We start from the raw sequence: 21,396 nt of genomic DNA on the forward strand, positions 1-21,396 counted from the left end.
AGGACAAGAGACCAGTGGGGTTACCTGGTCCCACAGAACAGCCTGGTTGGGCTTTACCTGCATACCCTCCTGGCCGGAGATTCCCACGCCCACATCCGCCACCTGGATCATGCTGACATCATTGGCTCCGTCCCCTAGAAACAGCACAGGCAGAGGAATTAAACACCACAGAATCAAATCAATGCACTAGATTTCCCTGGGCGTCCCCATCAAACTGGGTCCTGTGAAACAGTCCTGGGGAAGCTGGAGGAAAAAGGAGTACAGTATCCACCCTGGGAGGATAGAGTTAAGCACTCAGAAGAAGCCAGCCACGCCCGGAGACGTTTCAGGAAGCAAGCTGGGGCTGAGTGGCCTGGTACGTGGTACCCGCGCGGAGTATCACTCTTACACCAGTGAAGCCCTCATCCTGCCGTCTGGAACAAGGAAAGATGCTCTCACCATCTTCATCATCATTAGTTACTGAAGCACTCCGGCCAAGCAGCCGAGGCTACTCCCAGCCACACCTCCCCAGGGAAGTTTCTAAACGAAAGGAAGGGGTACCTTCAGCCCAGCACATTGCAAAGCTCCCCTCTGCAGTCGGACTGCCACGGTGTTACCCAATGTGCTCACTTTGGGGCCCTCTAGGGGTGCAATCAAGGAGAACTTCTCTTCCTTCTGTCCCTTTGTTGATAGAAAATGTTTAGGAACACAGGGCAAAAGTCAGAGCTCCGGACACCTTCGGGGAAAGGCCAGCAGAGACATGAAGTCATTGTCACTCCCTGATGGTTAACCGTTCTCGGAAGCGGGCGGTAGAAGAGCCCAGGACGTGAGTCCCAAGTTGAACCAGTGAGAAAAGGGGCAGAAGTTAGAGTGACTGCAGGATGTCTCTTTCCTGTGAGTTTCCTGTTCTTTATAATGTTGAGACCAATGTAAGTGATCAGTCAATATCTATCAAATTGGAATTCTCTGAAGCAATACAAATCTGTACGGCTTTCCCCGGAATGTCCCATGTAAAATGAGATACGGTGTGCAACCATGCTGTCTGTATTACAGACCACTGGGAACCAGGAGTAGGTCACATTGATGCTCTCACGCATTCTTTCCTTTTTTCTTGTGAGACAGGGTCTCACTCTGTCACCCAGGCTAGGTGGGAGAGTACAGTGGTGTGATCAGCGTTTACTGCAGCCTCAACCTCCTGGGCTCAAGCGATCCTCCCACGTCAGCCTCCTGAGTAGCTGTGATGACAGGTACATGCCAACACACCCAGCTAGGTTTTGTGTTTTTAGTAGAGATTGGGCTTCACCCACCATGTTGCCCCAGATGGTTTTTTTTTTTTTCATACAGAATCTCTTGCTCTGTTGCTTGGGCTGGAATGTAGGGGTGTGATCATGGTTCACTGTAGCCTTGATCTCCTGGGCTCAGGTGAGCCTCCCGCCTCATCCTCTCAAGTAGCTGGGACTGCAGTTGTGTGCCACCAAACCCAGTTAATTTTAAACATTTTTTTTTTAATAGAGATGGGGTCTCACTGTGTTGCCCAGGCTGGTCTCAAACTCCTTGGCTCAAGTGATCCTCCTGCCTTGGCCTTCCACACGATTCAGATTACACGTGTGAGCCACATGCCCAGCTATGCGCTAGCGTTCTTAGGGGCCGTTACTTCCCTTGTTCCTTTGAGTCCATTTTGTTTTTCCCTTTCTTTTTAATCAGCCAAGGCTTTCCTTCCATTTCTTAAAGGAATACCAGACACCAGTGGCTAAGCGTCTGAGCCGGGCACAGGCCAGGCCCGGCAAACATCATTCACGTCTTCCCGTGGCCTTTCAGGGCGGACGTGATCCTGGTGCTCCCAAGGAGGGCACTGACGCTCAGAGGAGGAGGCTGGGGCCGGGGTGGTGCCGGTCAGCCCGCAGACCCTTTCCAGCTCCTCAGGGAAACCTGAGGGCCACTCCAGGCCCATGAAAGCAAAGGCGGCCCTAGGATGGGCAGTGGCTGTCCACTTCCCCCAGGCCTCCTGAGTGTGTGCCCCGTGCCCGCTCTCCTTAGCGGTTGCTGGCCTCACGGTGTGTAAGGCAGGGTCCCCGTGACGCCCGTGTTCAGGCCAGCAGTAGCCCTCCTCACTCCCACCACGACCCAGGCTGAACGGCGGTCTGCCCTGGCCAGGTGAGGTGCCCACTGCCAACAGGCGGTGACCCCCAGCTCGAAAGGCAGTGGCTGTCACAGACCTTTTGCAGAAAACACTACCAACGCTGGCTGGCTGACTGGTGAGGGCAGTTGACTTCTGAGCCAATTCTCACCGAGGCGTAGATCATTTTTACAGGGAGACCCGACAGTTGGCATGTGGGGATCACGGCCACCGCGTCCTTCCCAGCCCTCACCAGGAGGTGGTGCTGCTGAGCCCCTGAACCTGTACTCGAGACTCTGCCTGCAGCAGAAGCGGGTGGACGGGACGTCCTGGCCACCATCCCATCCCTGGAGAGGAGCAGAGAGGCCTCTCCAGGCCAACAGTGTCTGCCAGGATAAACCGGCACGAGACACGGTCCTGGAATAACCGGCATAAAACTGAGCCGCGATGCGCAGCTGAGGACGGGCGGACTTACTCAGAAGCCTGTCCCAGAACCATCAGCGGAGCTGAAAAGACGCCGTGGGGATTCTGGTCACCAGGCCTCTGGGGCCTTGGGCGTTACCGAGCCGTGGACACCCCAGAGGTTCATGGTGACCAGAAGCAGCTGCAAAGGGCCTTCTTTCTAAGTCAGCCTGGGCCAAGGCTGAGCGTGCACCGCCGTCTGCTGTGGCCAGGACAGAATGGGACAGGCAGGTCTCCAGTGTCCTGTCTCCCGAGGAAGGGCCAGCTGGGTTTCGCGGCTGTAACGCAGCACTGGGTTACTGAGCTTGCCGCGTGAACCTGTAACGCTGCTACTGTGGCGTGGCTTTACCTTTGGAACACGTTGCCTGCTCTGTCACACTGAGTGTGATGTTACCAACGGGAAGGAAGGTGAGGAAGTGGTGCTGCGTGAAAGGAAGGGAACGGGAAGTGTGGGTCCGGCGGGGATACTCGCCTATGGCCAGGGTCATGGCCTCCAGCTTGCTCCGCACCAGCTTCACCACCATGCTCTTCTGCAGGGGCGTCGATCGGCAGCAGAGGACGGAGCGGCACTGCTTGGCGAGGAAGAGGAATTTGTCTTCCAGGCTTTTCTCAAGGGCGTAGGCCAGGCTTCTCCCATCGATCACGAGGCTGGGGCCGGGGCCGGAGGCGGTGGACGTGGAGGGTGGGCAGAGAGGGGAGAACCCCGCGCTCGCTTGGCCGTCGGTCTTCTCAGGGGTTCTGTGGAGGCCTCTGGACTGCACGTAGTGTAGGCACTGGTCTAGCAGAGCCGCACACGCCTCCTGGAAAGGACACGGGGGGACAGCACAGCTGCCTCAGAGTCCCGCCGCAAACAGCCCCGCCCTGGCTCAGACCCTCGGAGCTGACACCCTTCCCGGGCTCCAGGCTGCAGAACCCGCCCGCCCAGAGGCCACCCCCTGGACACCGTGAAGTTCAGCCGGAGAGGATGACTTTCCCCACAGAAGAGACGGGACGGGTCTTGGCCGCCCCTGACACAGTGCAGAGGTTGGAATGAACCACCTCCACGTTGGGAGGCTGGACTGCCACATCGCAAACCTGCTGGGTAACTGGGTGAAGGCCCTCCATGTGCTTCCTGGTAGATCTCGGAGGCCCTCACCTAACCCACCAGGGACCCACGGCAGGGCACAACGCTGTGTGAAAGGCCTTGTTACCATCAGTCCCTGAAGAAATGTGACTTTTAGTGTTCTCCCGAAGTGCCTCAACTCCACCAGGAAAAGAAAAAAAGGCACAATGACCGAGGCTTTTAACAGGCAAACCTTGATCTGAATTCTGGAGAGAGGACGAAAGCCTGTTGGGGAAGCCGCACTAGGGACCAGGGACAGGAGCTGGAGGCGCAGGAGGAGCACAGTCTCCAGGGACAAACACGCTCCGGGGCCCGAGCAGCTCCCAAGCCTCCCAGACGGTGAGTCTGCTGGGTCGGCGACCAGCCCTGCCACATGCCACGGACCCCGAGGTGCATTCAACACATGCTTACTGAGGATCTGTTGTATTCAGAAATGAAGCCAGACTGGACAAAAGAACACTGAAAAGACACAGTTACTGCCGTAGGGGCGACACACAGCCGATGGACACACACTCGTGACTGTAGAAAATCACCAACCGGGATGTGCGGAAGTGTGGACACGGCCGGAGAGGGAGAGCGCTGCTTCCGGGCATGGGGAGGGACGGGGTGGTAACTGGGGCAGGCCTTGTGGAGGATGCGGGAGGCCATCGCAGGAACTCCGTGAGCTCGCCGGACTCCCACAGCAGTGCAGACCCCCGCACCCTGCAGCTCCCACTGACCGTAGCCAGCACGCGGGCGGGACGCACAGGGCCAGCTGCGGAGCTCAGAGACTGCGTGGCCGCCGCGGGACTGCGAGAGGACACTGAACGGGTGGTGGGCATTTCCCTTGTCCTCTGGCAGCCCCTGGCTTGCCCAAGGCACCCAGGATGTGGACTCCAGGACAGGGACGGAGAGCTGCAGGAGACACCGTCTAGGTCTGGCTTGAGGAGCGAAAAGGAGGTTCCCAGTGCTCTGAGAAGGTGAGGAAGTCTCCAATTTTATTTATTCTTTTTTCCTCTATTATTTTGAACCCGGTCCCAGGCAATCTTGCTACAGTGGCTGTGCAGGGATGGCAGTGGCGACCATCAGCTGCTGGACTCCACGGGAGCTGGACCCTCCTTTCCATCAGAGCCTGGGGTGCTCTGTCGTCCACCCTGCCCCCATTTGGTGCTGGACGCAGGTGAACGGCAGGAAACATGGGAAGAGCAGGATGACACACTCCAGCTCTCCTGCCAGAAAACTGAAAAGGGGATTCCAGGGGAACCAGAAGGCAATGGAAAAACTGTAAAGAAGGAGAATCCTGGCCAACTGACCCCATAACGTCGTTTATGAATTCTGGGGCTCACCCATAACAAAGCCTTTGAGAGGTGAACTCTGCAACAGACCGCCACCCAAGTTCCAAGCTGACCTCTGGACGACAAAAATGAACGACTGGGTCTTATAAACATGTCTGCCCTTGAAACCAACGCCCAGGGCACACAGCCGAGACCCCGCAGTGCTGACCACCTGCTGACAAAAATCCACATTTTCCTTAGAAATTAAAAATGACCAATGTCATAACATCATATGCCCATGATATAATCCAAAATTTCTTAGCATACAAAGAACCAGGAAAATCTTAACTCTGGAAAAAGACAATCAGCAGAAGCCAGTGTCAAGATGACACAGATACTGACATTTTCTGACAAAGATCAAAACAGCCATTTTCCAAATGTTCCAGAAGTGAGATTGAACATGCTGGAAATGAATAGAGAGACAGAAAGTCTTGGCCAAAAAAAGAAGCGATTTCGGAGAACCAAATAGAAATTTTAGACAAAAATACATTAACCGAAATAAAAAGCTCGCTGGATTCCAGATCATCTGTGTAGATACTCTGCCCTCAAGGACAAAACTGTAACTTCACACTCCTTAACGGTCGGCTGTGCGTGGTGACTTCCTTCAGAAGAAGTCAGCATGGAACGGGGCAAAGGGTGCAATGAAGAAACCTCACAATCGCAAGGTCAGCCTCAACAACAACGTGGTGCTCATAGCATGTACCCTTGATAAGATACGATGAAAACAGCACTTGATCTCGGTAGCTGTCCTCCCTAAAACCCCAGCTCCATTTTAGTAATAAGAAAAACATCAAACAAATTCCAGTATAGGGGCATTCTACAAAATACCTGGCCAGCACTCTTCAAAATGGTCAAAGTGATTAAAAATAAAGGAAGTTTAAGGAACTGTCACAGCCAAGAAGAGCCTAAGGAGGCATAATGACTAAATGTAATGTGGTGTCCTGGATGGGCACCAGCTAAAGGCTGAGGCAATGTATGGACTTTGGAAAGCGATAATGTATCAATATTGGCTCCTCAGTGTAATAAATGTACTATCCTAATGTAAGATCAGTAACAGGATAAATTATGGATGGCATATATGAGAAGTAAGTCTCTACTATCCTCACAGTTTTTCTCTAAATCTAAACACTTCTATATATAAAGCTTATTTTAAAAATCTCTCTGGATGGGCTCAGTGGCAGAATAGAGATGACACAGGAGACAGCCAGTGAACTTAAAGACAGATCGATAGAAATGCTCCAATCTGAATAACAGAAAAAGAGAGAAAGACTGGAAAAAACCATGAGAGCCGCCTAACATTCATGCCATCAGTGGACCAGAAGACAGGGACAACCCGCAGTGCAGGAAAAGTGTTTGAAGACATAATGGCTAAACATTTCCAGAATTTGGTGAAAGACATAACCTCACAAGTTCAGGAAGCTCAGCAAAGCCCACTGTAAAAATGTAAAGCCATCCGTACTCAAATGCAGTGTCATTGACCTGCTGAAAACAACAAAGGAAAACAATCCCCAAAGCAGCCAGATAAAAACAATTAACTGGTTATCCATTTACAAGGATTCAGATGACTGTGTATTTCTCATCAGACACCAAGGGTTCCAAAAGGAAGCAGAACAACACTTGTCAAGTGTTGAAAGAATCGCCATTTCCATCTTCCATATCCTGTGGAAACACCTTTCAGGAATGAGGGTGAAATAACATTCTCTGATAAAGTAACAATTTGTTTCCAGCAGACCTGCTCTGCCGGAATTGCTAAAGGAAGTTCTGCAGATGAAAGGGGAATCATGCCACAAGGAACCTGGAACATCTGATGTTTGATGACCCTTAATATACAAGAATTGAGCCACGCCATTTACCAACTGCATGTAATTAACATTTGTAGACCTCAGCCAACAATAGCATAATGCACTTTCTTTTCAGGTGCACAGGAACACATTCACCAGGACAGACCATACCCTGGGTCATGATAATCACAAAATTAAAAGAACTGAAATCACAAAAAGCATGTTATCTGACCATAATGGAATTCAATGAGAAATCAATAACAGGGAAGCAACAGAAAAACCCCTAAACACTAGAAAATGAAATGAATACTACTTAATAATCTATGAGTCAAAGAGAAAGTCTTGAGGCAAGTAAGAAAACTATCTTGAATTGTATATAAGTGAAAATATGATACTTCAAAATTAAATAATATAGATAAACAGTGCTTCATAAAAAATTATAGAACATTCTGCTTATATTAGAAAAAATAATGTTTGCAAATCATTAATCTAAGATTCCATTTTGAGAAACTAGAAGAGGAATGTAAAACCCAAACAAGCAAAAAGACAGAAATAGCAAATATCAATAAAATTGAAAACAAAAACAACAGAGAAAAAAAATCAATGAATTTAAAACTTTGTTCTTTGAAAAGGTTAATACAAACGATAAGCTACTATCAAAGTGACCGGAAGAAAAGGATCCTAAATAAAAGGAATATTACTACAGACTCTATGAACATCAAAAGATAAGCAAATACTATGAACAAGTGTACATACATAAATTCAACAACTTAGAATAATTTCTCAAAAACCATATACTACTGAAAAAACCGTGGTGAAAGAATCACCTGAATAGTACTTAACTATTAAGGAAAATTGAATTCATAGCTAAAAATTTTCTGAAAAAGGAATCTCCAGGCCCAGAGGGTTTCACTGCCCAATTCTATCAAATATTGAAGGAAACAATAACAGAGAATCTTCCCGAAAATAAAAGAGGATGGAACACTTCCTAACTAACTCATTTTATGTGGCCAGCATTATCCTGCTATTAAATTTTGTTTTGAAAGGAAACAAAACTTATGACCAGTATTACTCACGTATATAGATGACAAAATCCTCCACAAAATATTATTAGCAAATGGGATTCGGTAATATATGAAAAGAATAATGTACCATGAGCAAGTGGGGTTTATGCTAGAAATACAAGGCTACTTCCTTATTTTGAAAAAAATCCAGGTAATCTATCATATTAGTAGTCTAAAGGAGAAAAATGGCATGAAAAAAACGTTTAACAAAATTCAACAGCTATTCATTAGAAAACCTCCTAGATAAGGAACTTCCTTAACCTAATAAAACGAATCTACAGCACACATAGCTAAGGGTAACAGACTGATGTTTTCTCCCTTACATATGAAACAAGGCACACAAGTCCACTTTCACGACTCCTATTCCGTTTCGCACTGAAGTCATAGCCTATGCAGTAAGGCAAGAGAAAGAAAGGAAAAGCATACAGACTGGAAAGGAAAAAGGAAAATTCTCTGTTAGCAGGTGATACAATTGTCTCATGGAAAAATCGCAATAAATAAAAAATAAATTCCTCGAACTAATAAGTAAGCTTCGTGGACCCTTTATATAAACAGCACACATGGTCAATGGTATTTCCATATACGGCTGACCCTTGAACAACATGGGCTTAGATTATTTGGATCCACTTATACGTGGATAATTTTTCCACCTCTGCTACCCCTAAGACAGCAAAACCAGTGTCTTCTCTTCTTCAGGCTATTCAATGTGACGATGACAGTGATAAAGATCTTTAGGAAGATCTGCTTTCACTTAATGAATAGTAAATATATCTTCTCTTTCTTAAGGTTTTCTTAACACTTTTTCTGCAGCTTACTTTATTGTAAGAATATAGCACACAATACATAAAATATACAAAATAGGTGGTAATTGACGATGTTATCAGTAAGGCTTCTGGTTAACAGTAGGCTGTGAGTAATGAAGTTTTGGGGGAGTGGAAAGTTACATGTGGATTTCTGACTACATAGAGGGATTGGCGTGCCTAACTCCTATGTGTTCAAGGGTCAACTGTACTATAAATGGCAGAAAATAAAAATTGAAAGATACTATTTATAAAACCTCCAAAAAACGTTGTACAGATGGTCCCTGACTTACAAGGGTTCAACTTAAAAATTTTCAACTTTTTGATGGGTTTATTGGGCTGTTGAAAACATTCTCAACTTATAGTATATTCGATCTATGATGGGTTTATTGGGACATAACCCATCGTAAGTTGAGAAGCATTGGTGCTTGGGAATGTATCTAACAAAACATGAAGATGATGTGTATGCTGAAAACTGCAAAATGCTGATAAAAGAAAGCCCTAGAAAATTTAGAGATATACCATGCTTACAGAATGAAAGAGCAACATAATAAAAACATCTCTGCTTCCCAAATTGATTTATAAGTTTAACAAAATTCAAATAGAAGTTCCAGCAGGAATTTCTGTACAGAAAAATTAATTTAAAATTCATATACGAAGGCAAACAAATAAGATGACTAGCTGAAACAATTCTGAAACAGAATAATGTTGGAGGAATAACATTACCCATTTTTAAGACTTCTAAACAAAACTGCAGTCATCCAAGTACTACAAGAAATCAATTTGGTGAATGGGTAGACAAACAAATCAACGCAACAGAATAGGAAGTCTAGAAACGGACCCACACACATACGACTAATTGATTTTTGACAAACACACTTTTCACCAAAAAAAAGATGCTTTCAACAAGTGGCACGACAGGACTTGGGCAGCCGCAGGTGGAAAGGTGACGTCTAATCTAACCTTGTCACTTTTCCTGAAATGCGACCCAAAACAGACTGCCTCTACAGATAAGGCGTTGATGTATAATGCTTTCAGAAGAAAACACAGGAGAAAACGTTCATAATCAGGCACACCTTAGACATGACACCAAATGCATGATCCAGAAAATTTAAACAAATGATGAATCAGACCCGGCACAGTGGCTCGCGCCTGTAATCTCAGCACTTTGAGAGTCTGAGGCAGGAGGACCACTTGAGCTCAGGATTTCAACACCAGCCTGGGCAAGGTGGGGAAACCCCATCTCTTTAAAAAATAAAAAATTCGCCAGGTATGCTTGTGCACGCCGGTGGTCCCAGCTTCTCGGGATGCTGAGGCAGGAGGATCCCCTGAACCTGGGAGGCTGAGGCTATAGTGAGGCGTGATGGCACCACTGTACTCCAGCCTGGGTAACAGAGCGAGACCTCATCTCCGAAAAAGTAAAATTATAAAAAAAATTTAAAAAGAATAAAAATTTATCAAAACGAAAAGCTTTTGCAAAAGACAACACTAAAAAATAAAGACAGGGATGAAATATATGCAAGTCACATAGCCGACAAAGGACTGACATACAGAACACATAAAGAATTCCTGAAACTGAACATTAAGAAAACAACTCAGTTAGAAAATGGGAAAATAACGTGAATAGACAATTCATCCAACAGGATATATAAATGGAAAATCAGCATAGGCAAAGATGTTCAACTTCGTTAGACTTCAGTGAGATGCAAATTAAAACCATAACGAGACACCACTGCACACCCATTAGAGGGGCTAGCAGAAAAAAATCAATGACAATACGACGTGCTGACGAAGCCGCTGAGCACAACGGAACAGCACTCTTAACAGCAGGCTCGTGTCCGGCCGCTTCTCAGAAGTGTAGACACACTCACCATCTGACCTAGGGATCTCACTCCTAGGGATTTAAAGAAAGGAAAACATGTTCACACAAAAACTTGTGCATGCTCACTTACAGCAGTGCTGTTTACGATTGCCAAAAACCAGAAACAACTAAAATGTTCTTCACTGACTGAATGGCTAAGCAAAATCTGATGTTAATCCACACAGTGGATATTAAGGGGAAATATACTACTCATTCATGCAACAGCCCAGGTAAGTCTCAAAGGTGTTATGCTGAGCGAAAGCAGCCAGGCTCTGAAAGTCACACAGTGGAGTAGTCTGTTCACTTGGCGTCTGGAAAAGACAAAACCGTGATGGAGAACAGATCAGTGGCTTCCAGAGGTTAGAAAAGAAAGGAAGCCACAAATGCACAGGGTTAACACGACAGATGTTTTGGGGGTGATGGAACTCTCCTGGACTGTGGATAGGGTGGCGTTACCCAGATCTACGCATGTGTTAAAATTCATTTAAGTGTATAACCAAAAAAAAAAAAAAAAGCCAATTTTAGTATATGCTGATTATAAATAAATGAAGGGGGGGAGGGTGTGGGAGAATGAATGACCAGGTCATCAGGTCAACCTTTAGTATAAATTCCCAAACTTTCTTGGAGAAAGAGGTCACTTCCAAAAAATAAAAATAAAAAAAAAAGGCCCTGGTAAAGGCACACAGGCTCTGAAGCAGGACGGCCTTGCGCAGGTGTGAGAGGCAGGGGTGCCCGGCCAGCGGGGCCGAGGAGAGAGCACTGGGAATGGTGGCAACCTGGGTCGCAGGCTCCAAGGTGCGAGGCTCACCATGGTGTCCGTGCGGCGCGGGCACCAGGGCTCAGCAGGCGGCCTGTCCGACACCGGCAGGTGGAGTGAGGCCCTGGAGGCCAGGAGAGGAGTGGGCGCTGCTGCAGCAGCCCACGGAGCAGGCCTGCTCTCCACCAGGGCCATCTCAGAAAGGGACACTCCACGCCACAAAGTCCCAAGGTCCTGATGGCGGATGGTGCAGGTGTGGGCCTAAGAGGGGCTGGGGGGCGTGTGAGCGTGAGCTCCCGAGCGGCTGTGGTGGCCTTGGCCACACTGGAGGGCAAGCATGGTTCCCGCTCCATTCAAGAGGCCTGAGAGCGTGAGAAGTTTTGAGTGGGAATTCGTGCGAGAGGCAGAGCCCAGACAGTGGCAGTAGATGAAGGAGCTGCTCCCCACAGACCCGGGGAGCTAAACAGACCAAGGCAGCTGGAGGAAGGTGTCCTCAGCGCCTGCAGTGGTCCTGAGGTGGCCAGTGCCAGACGGACCACTGCCCTGGCTCCACCGTGTAAGCACATGGGACCTCGCGAGAAGGTTCTCTGACGACTTGGACAGCATGTCAGGAGAAAGCAGGTTGAACTTTGTGTTAATAAAGCCCAGATGTGCACTGCTTTGGTACTGAGAAATTCCAGCGATCGTCACCTCTTCTAAGGCAGTAACATGCACGTCCTAAACCCAAATGCAGAGGGCAAGGTCCTTCTCACGGCAGCTGCCAGGAACACTCAGTCTCTGCCGAGGGGCCACGGTGGACACGGGCCACCCCAGGGGAAGGAAGCAGAGCCACGTGAAACCCCCTACCTGGGACTCGGCGTTCAGGGTGAGCACCTCCTCGTCCTGGTCCAGCAGTCTGCAGGCGTACGCGATGTTGACCGCCGTTTCCTGTTTGTCACCGGTGAGAACCCAAATCTGCAGGCCCGCCTGGCGCAGTTTAGCCACGGTCTCAGGGACGCCATCCTGCAGCCGGTCTTCAATCCCAGTGGCACCTGGCCAAACGCACAACAGCGTGAGTGAACTCGCTCCTCACGTGCCCCCCAGTCCTGCCGGGTGCAAATGCCACGCACCAGACACACGGAAGGCAGGCACGGGTGCGGCCCCTGTTGCCTGGTCCTTGCCTGGGGCTGGGCTGTCAGTCATCTGCCTCGCAGTGACAGGAAGTCCCTTGTGGAACCACCATTTCGGGGCAGCGGTGTGCTTTGGACAGCTCTCTGGTTGTGACTCAGCCGAGAACGCGTAGGAATAACTGAGTCACTGAGCGTAACGATGTGCACTGACACCAGAGCACCTCTGCTGAGTCCTAACTCATAACTTCACAGATAACCTGAAAGCAAAGCTCATGGGAAGGTGTTGCCAATGGCGACATTTGGAGGGATAGAAATACAGTCTTACAAACCGCCCATCTCATGCAAAGCTTCTGGTGAAAGAAAGGCAGAGTGTCCACTCCCAAGCGTGCTTATTATGAGTCACTAGAAAAATGGACTTCACAGGCAAGCCCTTTATTTCTTGAAAGCAAGAGTATCCTAAAGACGCTTTTTCCCCCAAACAGAGAGAAGGGCAGAGGCAGGCTTTCCCTTCTGCGTCTCAGGATGCTGGGAAAAATCTGCTACTGACTGCAGAAATGTGCTTAGGCCTGCCTCGGGTTTGTGTTTGGTCTGTTTACAACGTGGTGAGATGGTTTCTGTCTTCCCTGCTCTGAAAGTGGGCTGCAGGCCCCGGTCCCCGGGTTCGAACCCTGATTGAGGTTCCTTTGCAGCTCCACACCATGCTGTGGCCCGTGCCGGGAGCTGCTACGGACTGAGCGTTTGTGTCCCCAGATCCATGAGAGGGAGCACTAATCCCCAGTGTGGTAGTATTAGGGTGTGGGGCCTGCAGAAGGTCATTAAGTTCCTAGGATGTCACAAGGATGGGGTTGCACATGATGGGATCAGTGCCTTATGAAAAGAGACACGGGAGGCCTGGCGTGGTGGCTCGCACCTGTAATCCCAGTACTTTCGGAGGGCAAGGTGGGCAGATCACTTGCGGTCAGGAGTTCCAGACCAGCCTGGTCAATGTGGTGAAACCCTGTCTCTACTAAAAATACAAACGTTAGCCGGGCACGGCAATGAGCAGCTGTAATCCCAGCTACTCGGGAGGCTGAGGCAGAACCGCTTGAACCCAGAAGGTGGAGGCTGCAGTCAGCTACGGTCACGCCACTGCACTCCAGCCTGGATGATAGAGTGAGACTCTGTCTCAAAAAAAAAAAAAACAAACAAAAAAAGTTAAAAAAAATAATAATAAAAAGGGGCACTGGAGAGGTGACCTTGCAGTCTCCTTGTCGTGTGAGGTCACCGTGAGAAGGTGGCCGCCTGCAAACCAGGAGATCCCTCACCAGACCTTGTGAGCTGATAGGGCCTCAATCGTGGACTTCCGGCCTCCAAAACTGAGAATTCAATGTCTGTGGCTTGAGCCCCCAGCAGCACAAATGGACGTCGCCACCCTTACCCCTTGTCTTAGAATGGCGGGATGGCGGGCATGGGGACGGGAAGACAGAATGGAGGTACGGTAAATACACAGGTGCACATTTCCTAACTATTCCTTGGGGCAGAACACGACCAGCTCCCCAGAAGCCCCCTCAGGGGCAAGGGGCTGGTCTTCTGTCTTCCAGCTCGTGTAGCCTGGGCCTCGCTCCCATGTGGGGATGCACTGGAAGGGCACTTGGGGAGGGTCCAGATAGAAGGAGGGGACACGGCACTCATGCTGCGCCCTGCTCTGGAGTCCCCTGGGAACACCACACAGCATGTGAGGCTGGAGACCTGCTCAGGAAGAAAGGCAGGTCACGCCGGCGCTCCCTGAAAGCACATCCCGGGCCACCCGGGCGCCGGGAGCGCATCTGGCCTTGGCTTTGCTCCCCTACCCTGGCCCTTTGGGGATGGACTGTGTGTGGCCAGGTCCCCAGCTCATCTTAAGTGTCACTTGTGCCGTGACAGGTTCCGTGATGTGTGGGGAAGACAGAAGGCTGGTCTTACCTTCCTCTGTGTGTGGTAATTCATTCACACTTAATGACAGTAATAATGATGACAGAGTAAGTATAATAATCATGGCTAACCTTCATGGGTTACTGACAACTGGCCATAACACTTCCCCTCCAGTGGAACGTAACCCAGGCAGCTGCCCACCCTTCTCGAGATGGCAGCTTCCTGCCGCAAGGGCCTGCGTCTCCCACCTTTGTATCCCAGCCGCTGAGCTAGAGGCCCTCAGCCAGACCTCTGCCAAGAAACAGAGCAGGGAAAGCCTTGCGGGTAACTCCAGCATGGAGGGTGTCTGCTGTTTCCCAGGGAAAAGCTGACGTCTTGAAAACAACTTCCTTAGTTCAGTAGCTAATTGGCCAAACGCATGGGTCCCCCGTGGGTCACCCCACCTTCCCTCACCTTTATAAGGTATGAGGCTACAGTCCGGTGCAGAATAGCAGTGAACTGAAAAGTGGAGTTATGGGAGGGACGCCCACCTGGGCATGGAACGCAGTAGAGGAAGGCCGGGGACAGGGAGCAGCCTTTCAAGGTGACTGGGGCATGGTGGCTTTCTTCAGCTTTCCAAGGTGCTTGTTTGTGATAGGATGTATGTGACTCTGAGTAAATGCCACTGTCTTTACGACCTGATCCCCGGGAGGGCCTGGCATTTCTGAGTCTCCTAACACAGGAGTTTTGGTGGCGTGTGGAGCCCAGAGTCACTGTGCTTGGTGCCACACAGCTCTAAACAGGAGAGGAAAGGATTTCACCAATGGAGACATTTTAGACATTTAGAGAAACGTTTAGCAAGGACACCAGGGAAAACGAGCAGGATACTGTCCTTTGAATTTAGGTTCCTGTCCAGAGCATTATGGCAAAGAAAATTTCCAGAGCGTGGAGAGAATGGAGACCCTTTCTGCTGAAGACATTTACGCGTGGTTCTCCAATGTGGTTTCAGATAAGCCCCGGGCCTCGCGCAGCGGTGCCTGCCTGTCACCCAGCATTTAGGGAGGCTGGAGCGGGAGGATCATGTTGAACCAGGAGGTGGAGACAAGCCTGAATGAGACCCCAGCTCTACCAAGAAAATTAAAAACTCATCTGGGCCTGGTGGCACATGCCCGTGGTCCCAGCTACTCGGGAGCTGAGGCGGGAAGAGCGTCAGAGCCCAGAAATTTGAGTTCACAGTGCGCTGTGATCACACCACTATGCTCTCGCCCAGAAGACAGAGCAAGACCCTGTCTCGAAGCAAAAAAAAAAAAAAAAAAAAAAAGCACCTTAGTGAAAAAGATCTGGAAAGGAGCATTGGGCTTGGGAGTGGTAAAATTAAGTGGCTTGCTTCACTTTTCTCAATGAAGCCAAGGAGCTGGCACGCAGCACCCGCGTTTGAGCTGTGTGGGCACCAGGGCGGTGGGTGGCTCTCACTCTCTCCAGCTCAGGCCTCGCCATTTGAAACATAAACATATCAGGTAGCAGGAGATGCTTAACCACGGGCCTGTGGGAGGGAGGCTGATTTACTGCATTTGCTCATTTCTGTGGTGTAAATACTCCCACCTTGGCGGACTTCAATCCACTAACATAGCATCAAAAGGCGACGTGGGATTCCTGAACATTTATGTGGGCTATTGCAAAATTCTTCAAAATTTATCCACGGGCTCTGCCAGCAGGCGTGAGCAGGCTCCGGTGCACGGCTGGCACCCGTGCGGGCAGCCCGGGCGTTCCATTGTCAACACATCACAGAGCCGTCCTCACGTGCACCTGGAGGGAAGAATCCACCTGAGGTGGACGGCGGGACATGGTGGGATCAGAGTCTGGAGAAACGTCGATGGCCAGGACCCCGACTTGACTCCAATCAAAGGCAGCAGAACTGGGGATCAGTAGAAATCCCTGATTTCAGATCCTCACACAGTTGCCCAAGTAAAAATGCTAGAATGCGAGCAAGAAATCCCTGTGAAGAAGACGTAGGAAGGTGACTGGATCTCAAGTTCACTATGAGCCTTGGGGGCAGCAGGGGCTGTTAACAACTTAGGAAATGTTAACAGAGCTACAGCATCCTGGCCAAGAGAGGTGAGCGACACGCGGCCACCAGAGCGCCTGCAGAGGAGAGGCCAGCTGGGTGGGAACGGTGTGGAAGCACCAACAGGAGACTTGTCACCATGCGCCGCTGAGAGCTGGCCCCATGCCTGCACTGCGCCCAGTGCCTCCCGTCATCCCTTCCTTCCCCCTCACGGAGGCCCGCAACACTGGGATTACCAGCCCCACATACCAGAACTGGGATGCAAAAGGGGCTGGGCCACTTGACCCAGCCTTCATGACCAGCCTGCACAACCAGCCTCCACGACCAGCCTGCACGACCAGCCTCCATGAGCAGCCTGCACGACCAGCCTGCAAGACCAGCCTCCATGACCCGCCTCCACGACCAGCCTGCAGAACCAGCCTGCACGACCAGCCTCCATGAGCAGCCTGCATGACCAGCCTCCACGACCAGCCTCCATGAGCAGCCTGCATGACCAGCCTCCACGACCAGCCTGCACAACCAGCCTCCACAAGCAGCCTGCATGAGCATCCTGCACGACCAGCCTCCACGACCAGCCTGCACGACCAGCCTCCATGAGCAGCCTGCACGACCAGCCTCCACGACCAGCCTCCACGACCAGCCTGCACGACCAGCCTGCATGACCAGCCTCCCACGACCAGCCTGCACAACCAGCCTGCACGACCAACTTCCATTAGCAGCCTCCATGACCCAGCCTCCATGACGAGCCTGCAGTGTCGGTGCAGGGCTGGACAACTGAGTCAGGGCTCCAGGGCTCTGAGAGCAGGAAGCATGGAGAAGGGGCAGCCTGGAGCTCATAGCCGTGTCCCGAAATAGACAAGATCTCATCATGTGAAAAGGGAGGAGATTTTGTCTGCACTACCCCAGGGGTGCAACCAGCACGCACTGTGAAAAGACACAGGAGGGCTGATTTCGCTGCATTCGAGAAGTTAGTGCTGTCCAGGGGAAATGCTGCTCCCTGGGGAGGGTGCCCCACAGCGAAGGGTTAAAAACCAGGCTGGTCAGCGACGCTGGGCGGGCGCGTAGGGGAGAACCAGCAGCCGCCTCCTATCCCACGGGCCTGCACACCACCACCTTCCAAGGAAGCCCAGTCAGTGCAGACGCAGGCAGCCCTCCTTCAGTGAAAGCCAACACTTCGCGGCCTAAAACGGGCATGGCCGTTTCTCAGGCGTTCCATTGAATTCACGTCCAGGGCTGCCGCTCATGGTGCCACTGGGCCCTGGATCCCGTGGCTTTTTGAGTAATGCGGTGGGCAAACAGTATATAACATGTGTGCAGGGATACGTCATGCCTGTCGTACGTTATGCTATTAAGTGCAGATATTAACCATGTATTATATTAGAAATGGAGAGGTAAACGTGTAGATGTCCCCACGTCTCTGCCCAGAAAAAGCAGCCAACTGAACACCACCTTTCTGTGTTAAGTGAAGATGGAGTCCCCGGGCTTTGTGCGTGAGAAGAACCGCCTGACCACAGCACCCAGCATGGAGGCAGGCGCAGCACCCTCAAAACCAGCCCCTCAAGGACACACAGAGCACGTGCGCAGTGACTCGGATAAAGTCACGAATGCTTTAATGAACAGGAAACTGGATATTTTCAGGAGTAAAGTACGTATTAACATAATAAATACCTCGATGTATCCCTGAGACTACTTAGTATTTATTAAGTACCGATATGAACCCCGTAGGAAATATGGAGATATTTCAGTAAAAACAAGCCCATTTTCTTCTCACCCACCTCGAATCTGTGAAACATTCCTAAGAGGCAAAACGCAGCAGTTTCTGGGGCCCAAAAGTTTCCCTGTTTTCCGAGGGGAAAGTCCTTCCAACACCCAGCTGCCAGAAACCTCACTCCTCGGCTCGACTTTTGGTGAGAAAGCAAGTTAAGGGAAAGCGTGGCAGCTGCTGTCTTAGGGTGCCCGGTGCCCGGCGGGCAGCATCTGCCCCTCACGGAAACGGGACTGGGAGAAGACTCAGGTAAGCACCTTCCCGCCCCAGCTGCGCCAGCGTCTGGCCAGGCAGCTCCCTACCCAAGGCCAGCTGGCAGGGCAGCCGCTGGCCAGAGCACTCACCCCTCCAGGGCCATCCCTGCAAACCCCACACTGCCCTTAGGCACGCGAATTACCCAGCAGGTGCAGGTTCGTCTCCAGCCGAACGGCAGACTGGAAGAGGAGCTCCTCGCGGTTGTCCAGGGAGGATTCTGCTTCCAGGTGGCTTTGCAACCAGCAGGCATACTCTTCTTTACTCAGAACCTGTGGGAGGCACGCCGCTGAGTGCCGCACCGGGGGGCGGCCTCCTGCACGGGCACCCCCGCGGGGCCGCCCCACTCACCCGCTTCGCGATGCACAAGGTGCGCAGGCCTCCCACCGCGTACAGGTTGAGGTAATTCTGAGTTTTGCTCCGGATCTTTTTCTGATGCCTCCCTCTGGCGTCATCTAGGTCGGAGAGGAAGCAGAAACACGTGTAAGGACTGGCACCCTCGGAACGATCTTCAGCCACTCCGACATCTACCCCACGTCTGTTCGTTACTTGTGAACAGAGAACAAGGTTTCATACAGAATCCAAAGAGAAAACGGGCTGTTATTTAAAAAAAAAGAACCTCATCCATATGCAAACGTTTGCCTGCTTTTCTTTTTTCAGGGAGATGGGGTGTTGCCAGGTTGCCCAAGCTGCTCATGAACTCCTGGGCTCAAGCGATCCACCTGCCTTGGGCTCCCCAAGTGCTGGGATTACAGGTGTGAGTCACTGCGTCTGGCTGATGTTTGGGTGTTTCTAACATCCTTTGTTGAAATAAGCTCATGAAAACAAAAACTTCATCGAAAGTACTCTGGCGTCCTTTTGCCCAGCCTACGACGTGGAGGCTCACGTTCTTGCTGTTCAATGGAGTCTTCATGCAAAGTGCACTGTCTAGCCTCAGAACATAGGGTCCTTACGGGTAGCATTGCCAGGTATGACCAACGATGGCTCAACATGGCATGGGATGTACTGTCACTTAAAACACCGCGTTTGTAAAATTCCAGTTTAACTGGACATTCCACCTCTTGTGTGTGAGGTCTGACCACATTGCTGACCAGTCACGAGGCCCCTGGCCCAGGAAAGCTTGTCTACTACTCAAAGTCCACCGCCCGACAAAGTGCACCTGGTCAGAGACACTTCTGCATGCCCCTCGCCATGGGGCATTTTCCATGCAGGTGACAGAGCCTTCAAGGGAGTGACCATTGGTTCTTGGAGGTGGAAGAATCGTACTCTTTCTGTATAAAGCCTACGTACACCTATGTAACAGAAACAGATACACACCATATGGGGACAATTGCAAACAAAGTCTGAAAAGGCTCTTTATGGAGCTGATGGGGAAGAAAAAAAATTGCCCTAGAATCCTTTGCTTTAGATATTTACATTTCTGAAAGGACGGTGCCCAAACGCATCTTTGTACTCCTGGTATCGTGGTAGGATTCTTGGAAGACGCAGATAACCTTTACCTAGAATCAGACTGTTCTTCGAGCAAAGCCGTGCCCATCCGGAGGGCTTTGGAATTGAAATACTCAGGATAAAGCTCTCCCATCGTCCTGGGAAGAGGTGACGTGCGGCATGCTCTAGGACCTGCAGTGCTCCCAGGTGTGACACTGAGAGTAATCACACTCTTCAAAATGAAACAGACTGAGCCCACGGAGGGACGACGGGCCACTTGGGACCCTGGGCGCTCCAGGTGGTGGGGCTGCCTCACAGGTGTTCACGTCTCAGGTGGGCACAGGGGTGTTTCTGCGCAGGGCCATCTGCACAGGGCCTGGTGACGGGAGCCCACTGTCCCCTCCTGCAGACATGGACACAGACCGCTTCCGGCAAGATCTGCCCCTCGTACTTGGCCAACTTTCCCTTTACACGTCCCGCCGTCCCTACCACTGGGCAGTCACCGCGGAAAACAGAGGCTGGGCTTTGGAGGGCGGGGGCCTTGTGAAGGCTGGGATGGCTCCACACTCTGATGGAGGGCAGGAGCGGATGGGAAGAACACTCAAGCTCCACGGAGACCATCCCTGAGGAGCTGGCGGGGGCCTCCGAAGGAGAACGTACTGGGGACCAAGCAGGTGCAGAACGGTGCGGCTGACCGATGCCCCCAGAGGGCATTTGGGGGCGTCTGGTCAGCTCCGTGCTGCTGCACTTGCTGGGGTGATGCTGGGGGGTGGCTGATTCCAGGCTGAAGGCATGGCAGTGTTCACACTGCATTTTAGGCGATGATCAGGCACTATGAGCCCCTCTTTCTGATGTCCCAGGCCCTGTGTGGCATGTCTCCCTCTGGTGACCTGCAGCAGTGGGGCCAGCACTGCCCGGTGCTTCCGGCTGGGCGGGGACGGAGGACAGCTCTGTGCTGCAGGACCCCAAGGCTGCGTCTGGGTCCAGGGTTCGCTGGGGACACAGCTCTGGGCAGTGACCACTCCTGTCACAGTCTGTGAAGATGACTCCAGGGCCCGCGGCCCCACACACAGCAGGGCTGAGACAGCTGCGCCTGGCAGTGGGCTGCACCCGACGTCCCCACCAGGAGACGACGGGAGGGCAGTGCCTGCAGTCCCGAGAGAGGCCCTTGGAGGGATGAGGGTAGCCACTCTTCGTGATTTTACCACCTGCTTTAAAATTGCTCCAAGTGATGATTCATTTCTTCTAAGCTTTACGAGCAGTATTTCCCCAATAAGGAGTTATCTTATGAAGATGGTAAACTGAGTGGATTTTCTTCTCGTACGTGTATGTACTCATCATGCAAAAATATGTACTGATTACTGCATGGCAGCGCTGTGTGAGGCACAGGCTAGCGTGGGCTAGAGCCAGGTCCGTCCTCGTGCTGGGGAAGGCAGAGGGCCTGAGGTTTACGCCTTCAGGACCACACAAAGTAGCAGCCCCACCAAACCACAAGCAAGTGAAGCTTTTGTTTTGTTTTTATCTTGTTTTGAGACGGAGTCTCACTCTGTCGCCAGGCTGGACTGCTGTGGCACAATCTAGGCTCACTGCAACCTCCGCCTCCCGGGTTCAAGCGATTCTCCTGCCTCAGCCTCCCAAGTAGCTGGAACTACAGGTGCACGCCACCACGCCCA

General features: G+C 51.1%; 1 protein-coding gene across 1 annotated transcript in view; it reads right to left on the reverse strand.

The window, feature by feature from the left end:
• The window catches only part of ATP10A (ATPase phospholipid transporting 10A (putative)), a 162,782-nt gene that overhangs the window by 15,325 nt on the left and 126,061 nt on the right, over positions 1-21,396 (reverse strand). The window contains 5 exon segments of the mRNA XM_003943686.4: positions 58-134; positions 3,030-3,357; positions 12,082-12,266; positions 18,441-18,567; positions 18,647-18,750. Coding sequence (XP_003943735.3) covers positions 58-134; positions 3,030-3,357; positions 12,082-12,266; positions 18,441-18,567; positions 18,647-18,750 — 821 coding nt within the window.

Source organism: Saimiri boliviensis, chromosome 5, assembly GCF_048565385.1.
Source record: "Saimiri boliviensis isolate mSaiBol1 chromosome 5, mSaiBol1.pri, whole genome shotgun sequence".
Lineage (NCBI taxonomy): Eukaryota > Metazoa > Chordata > Mammalia > Primates > Cebidae > Saimiri > Saimiri boliviensis.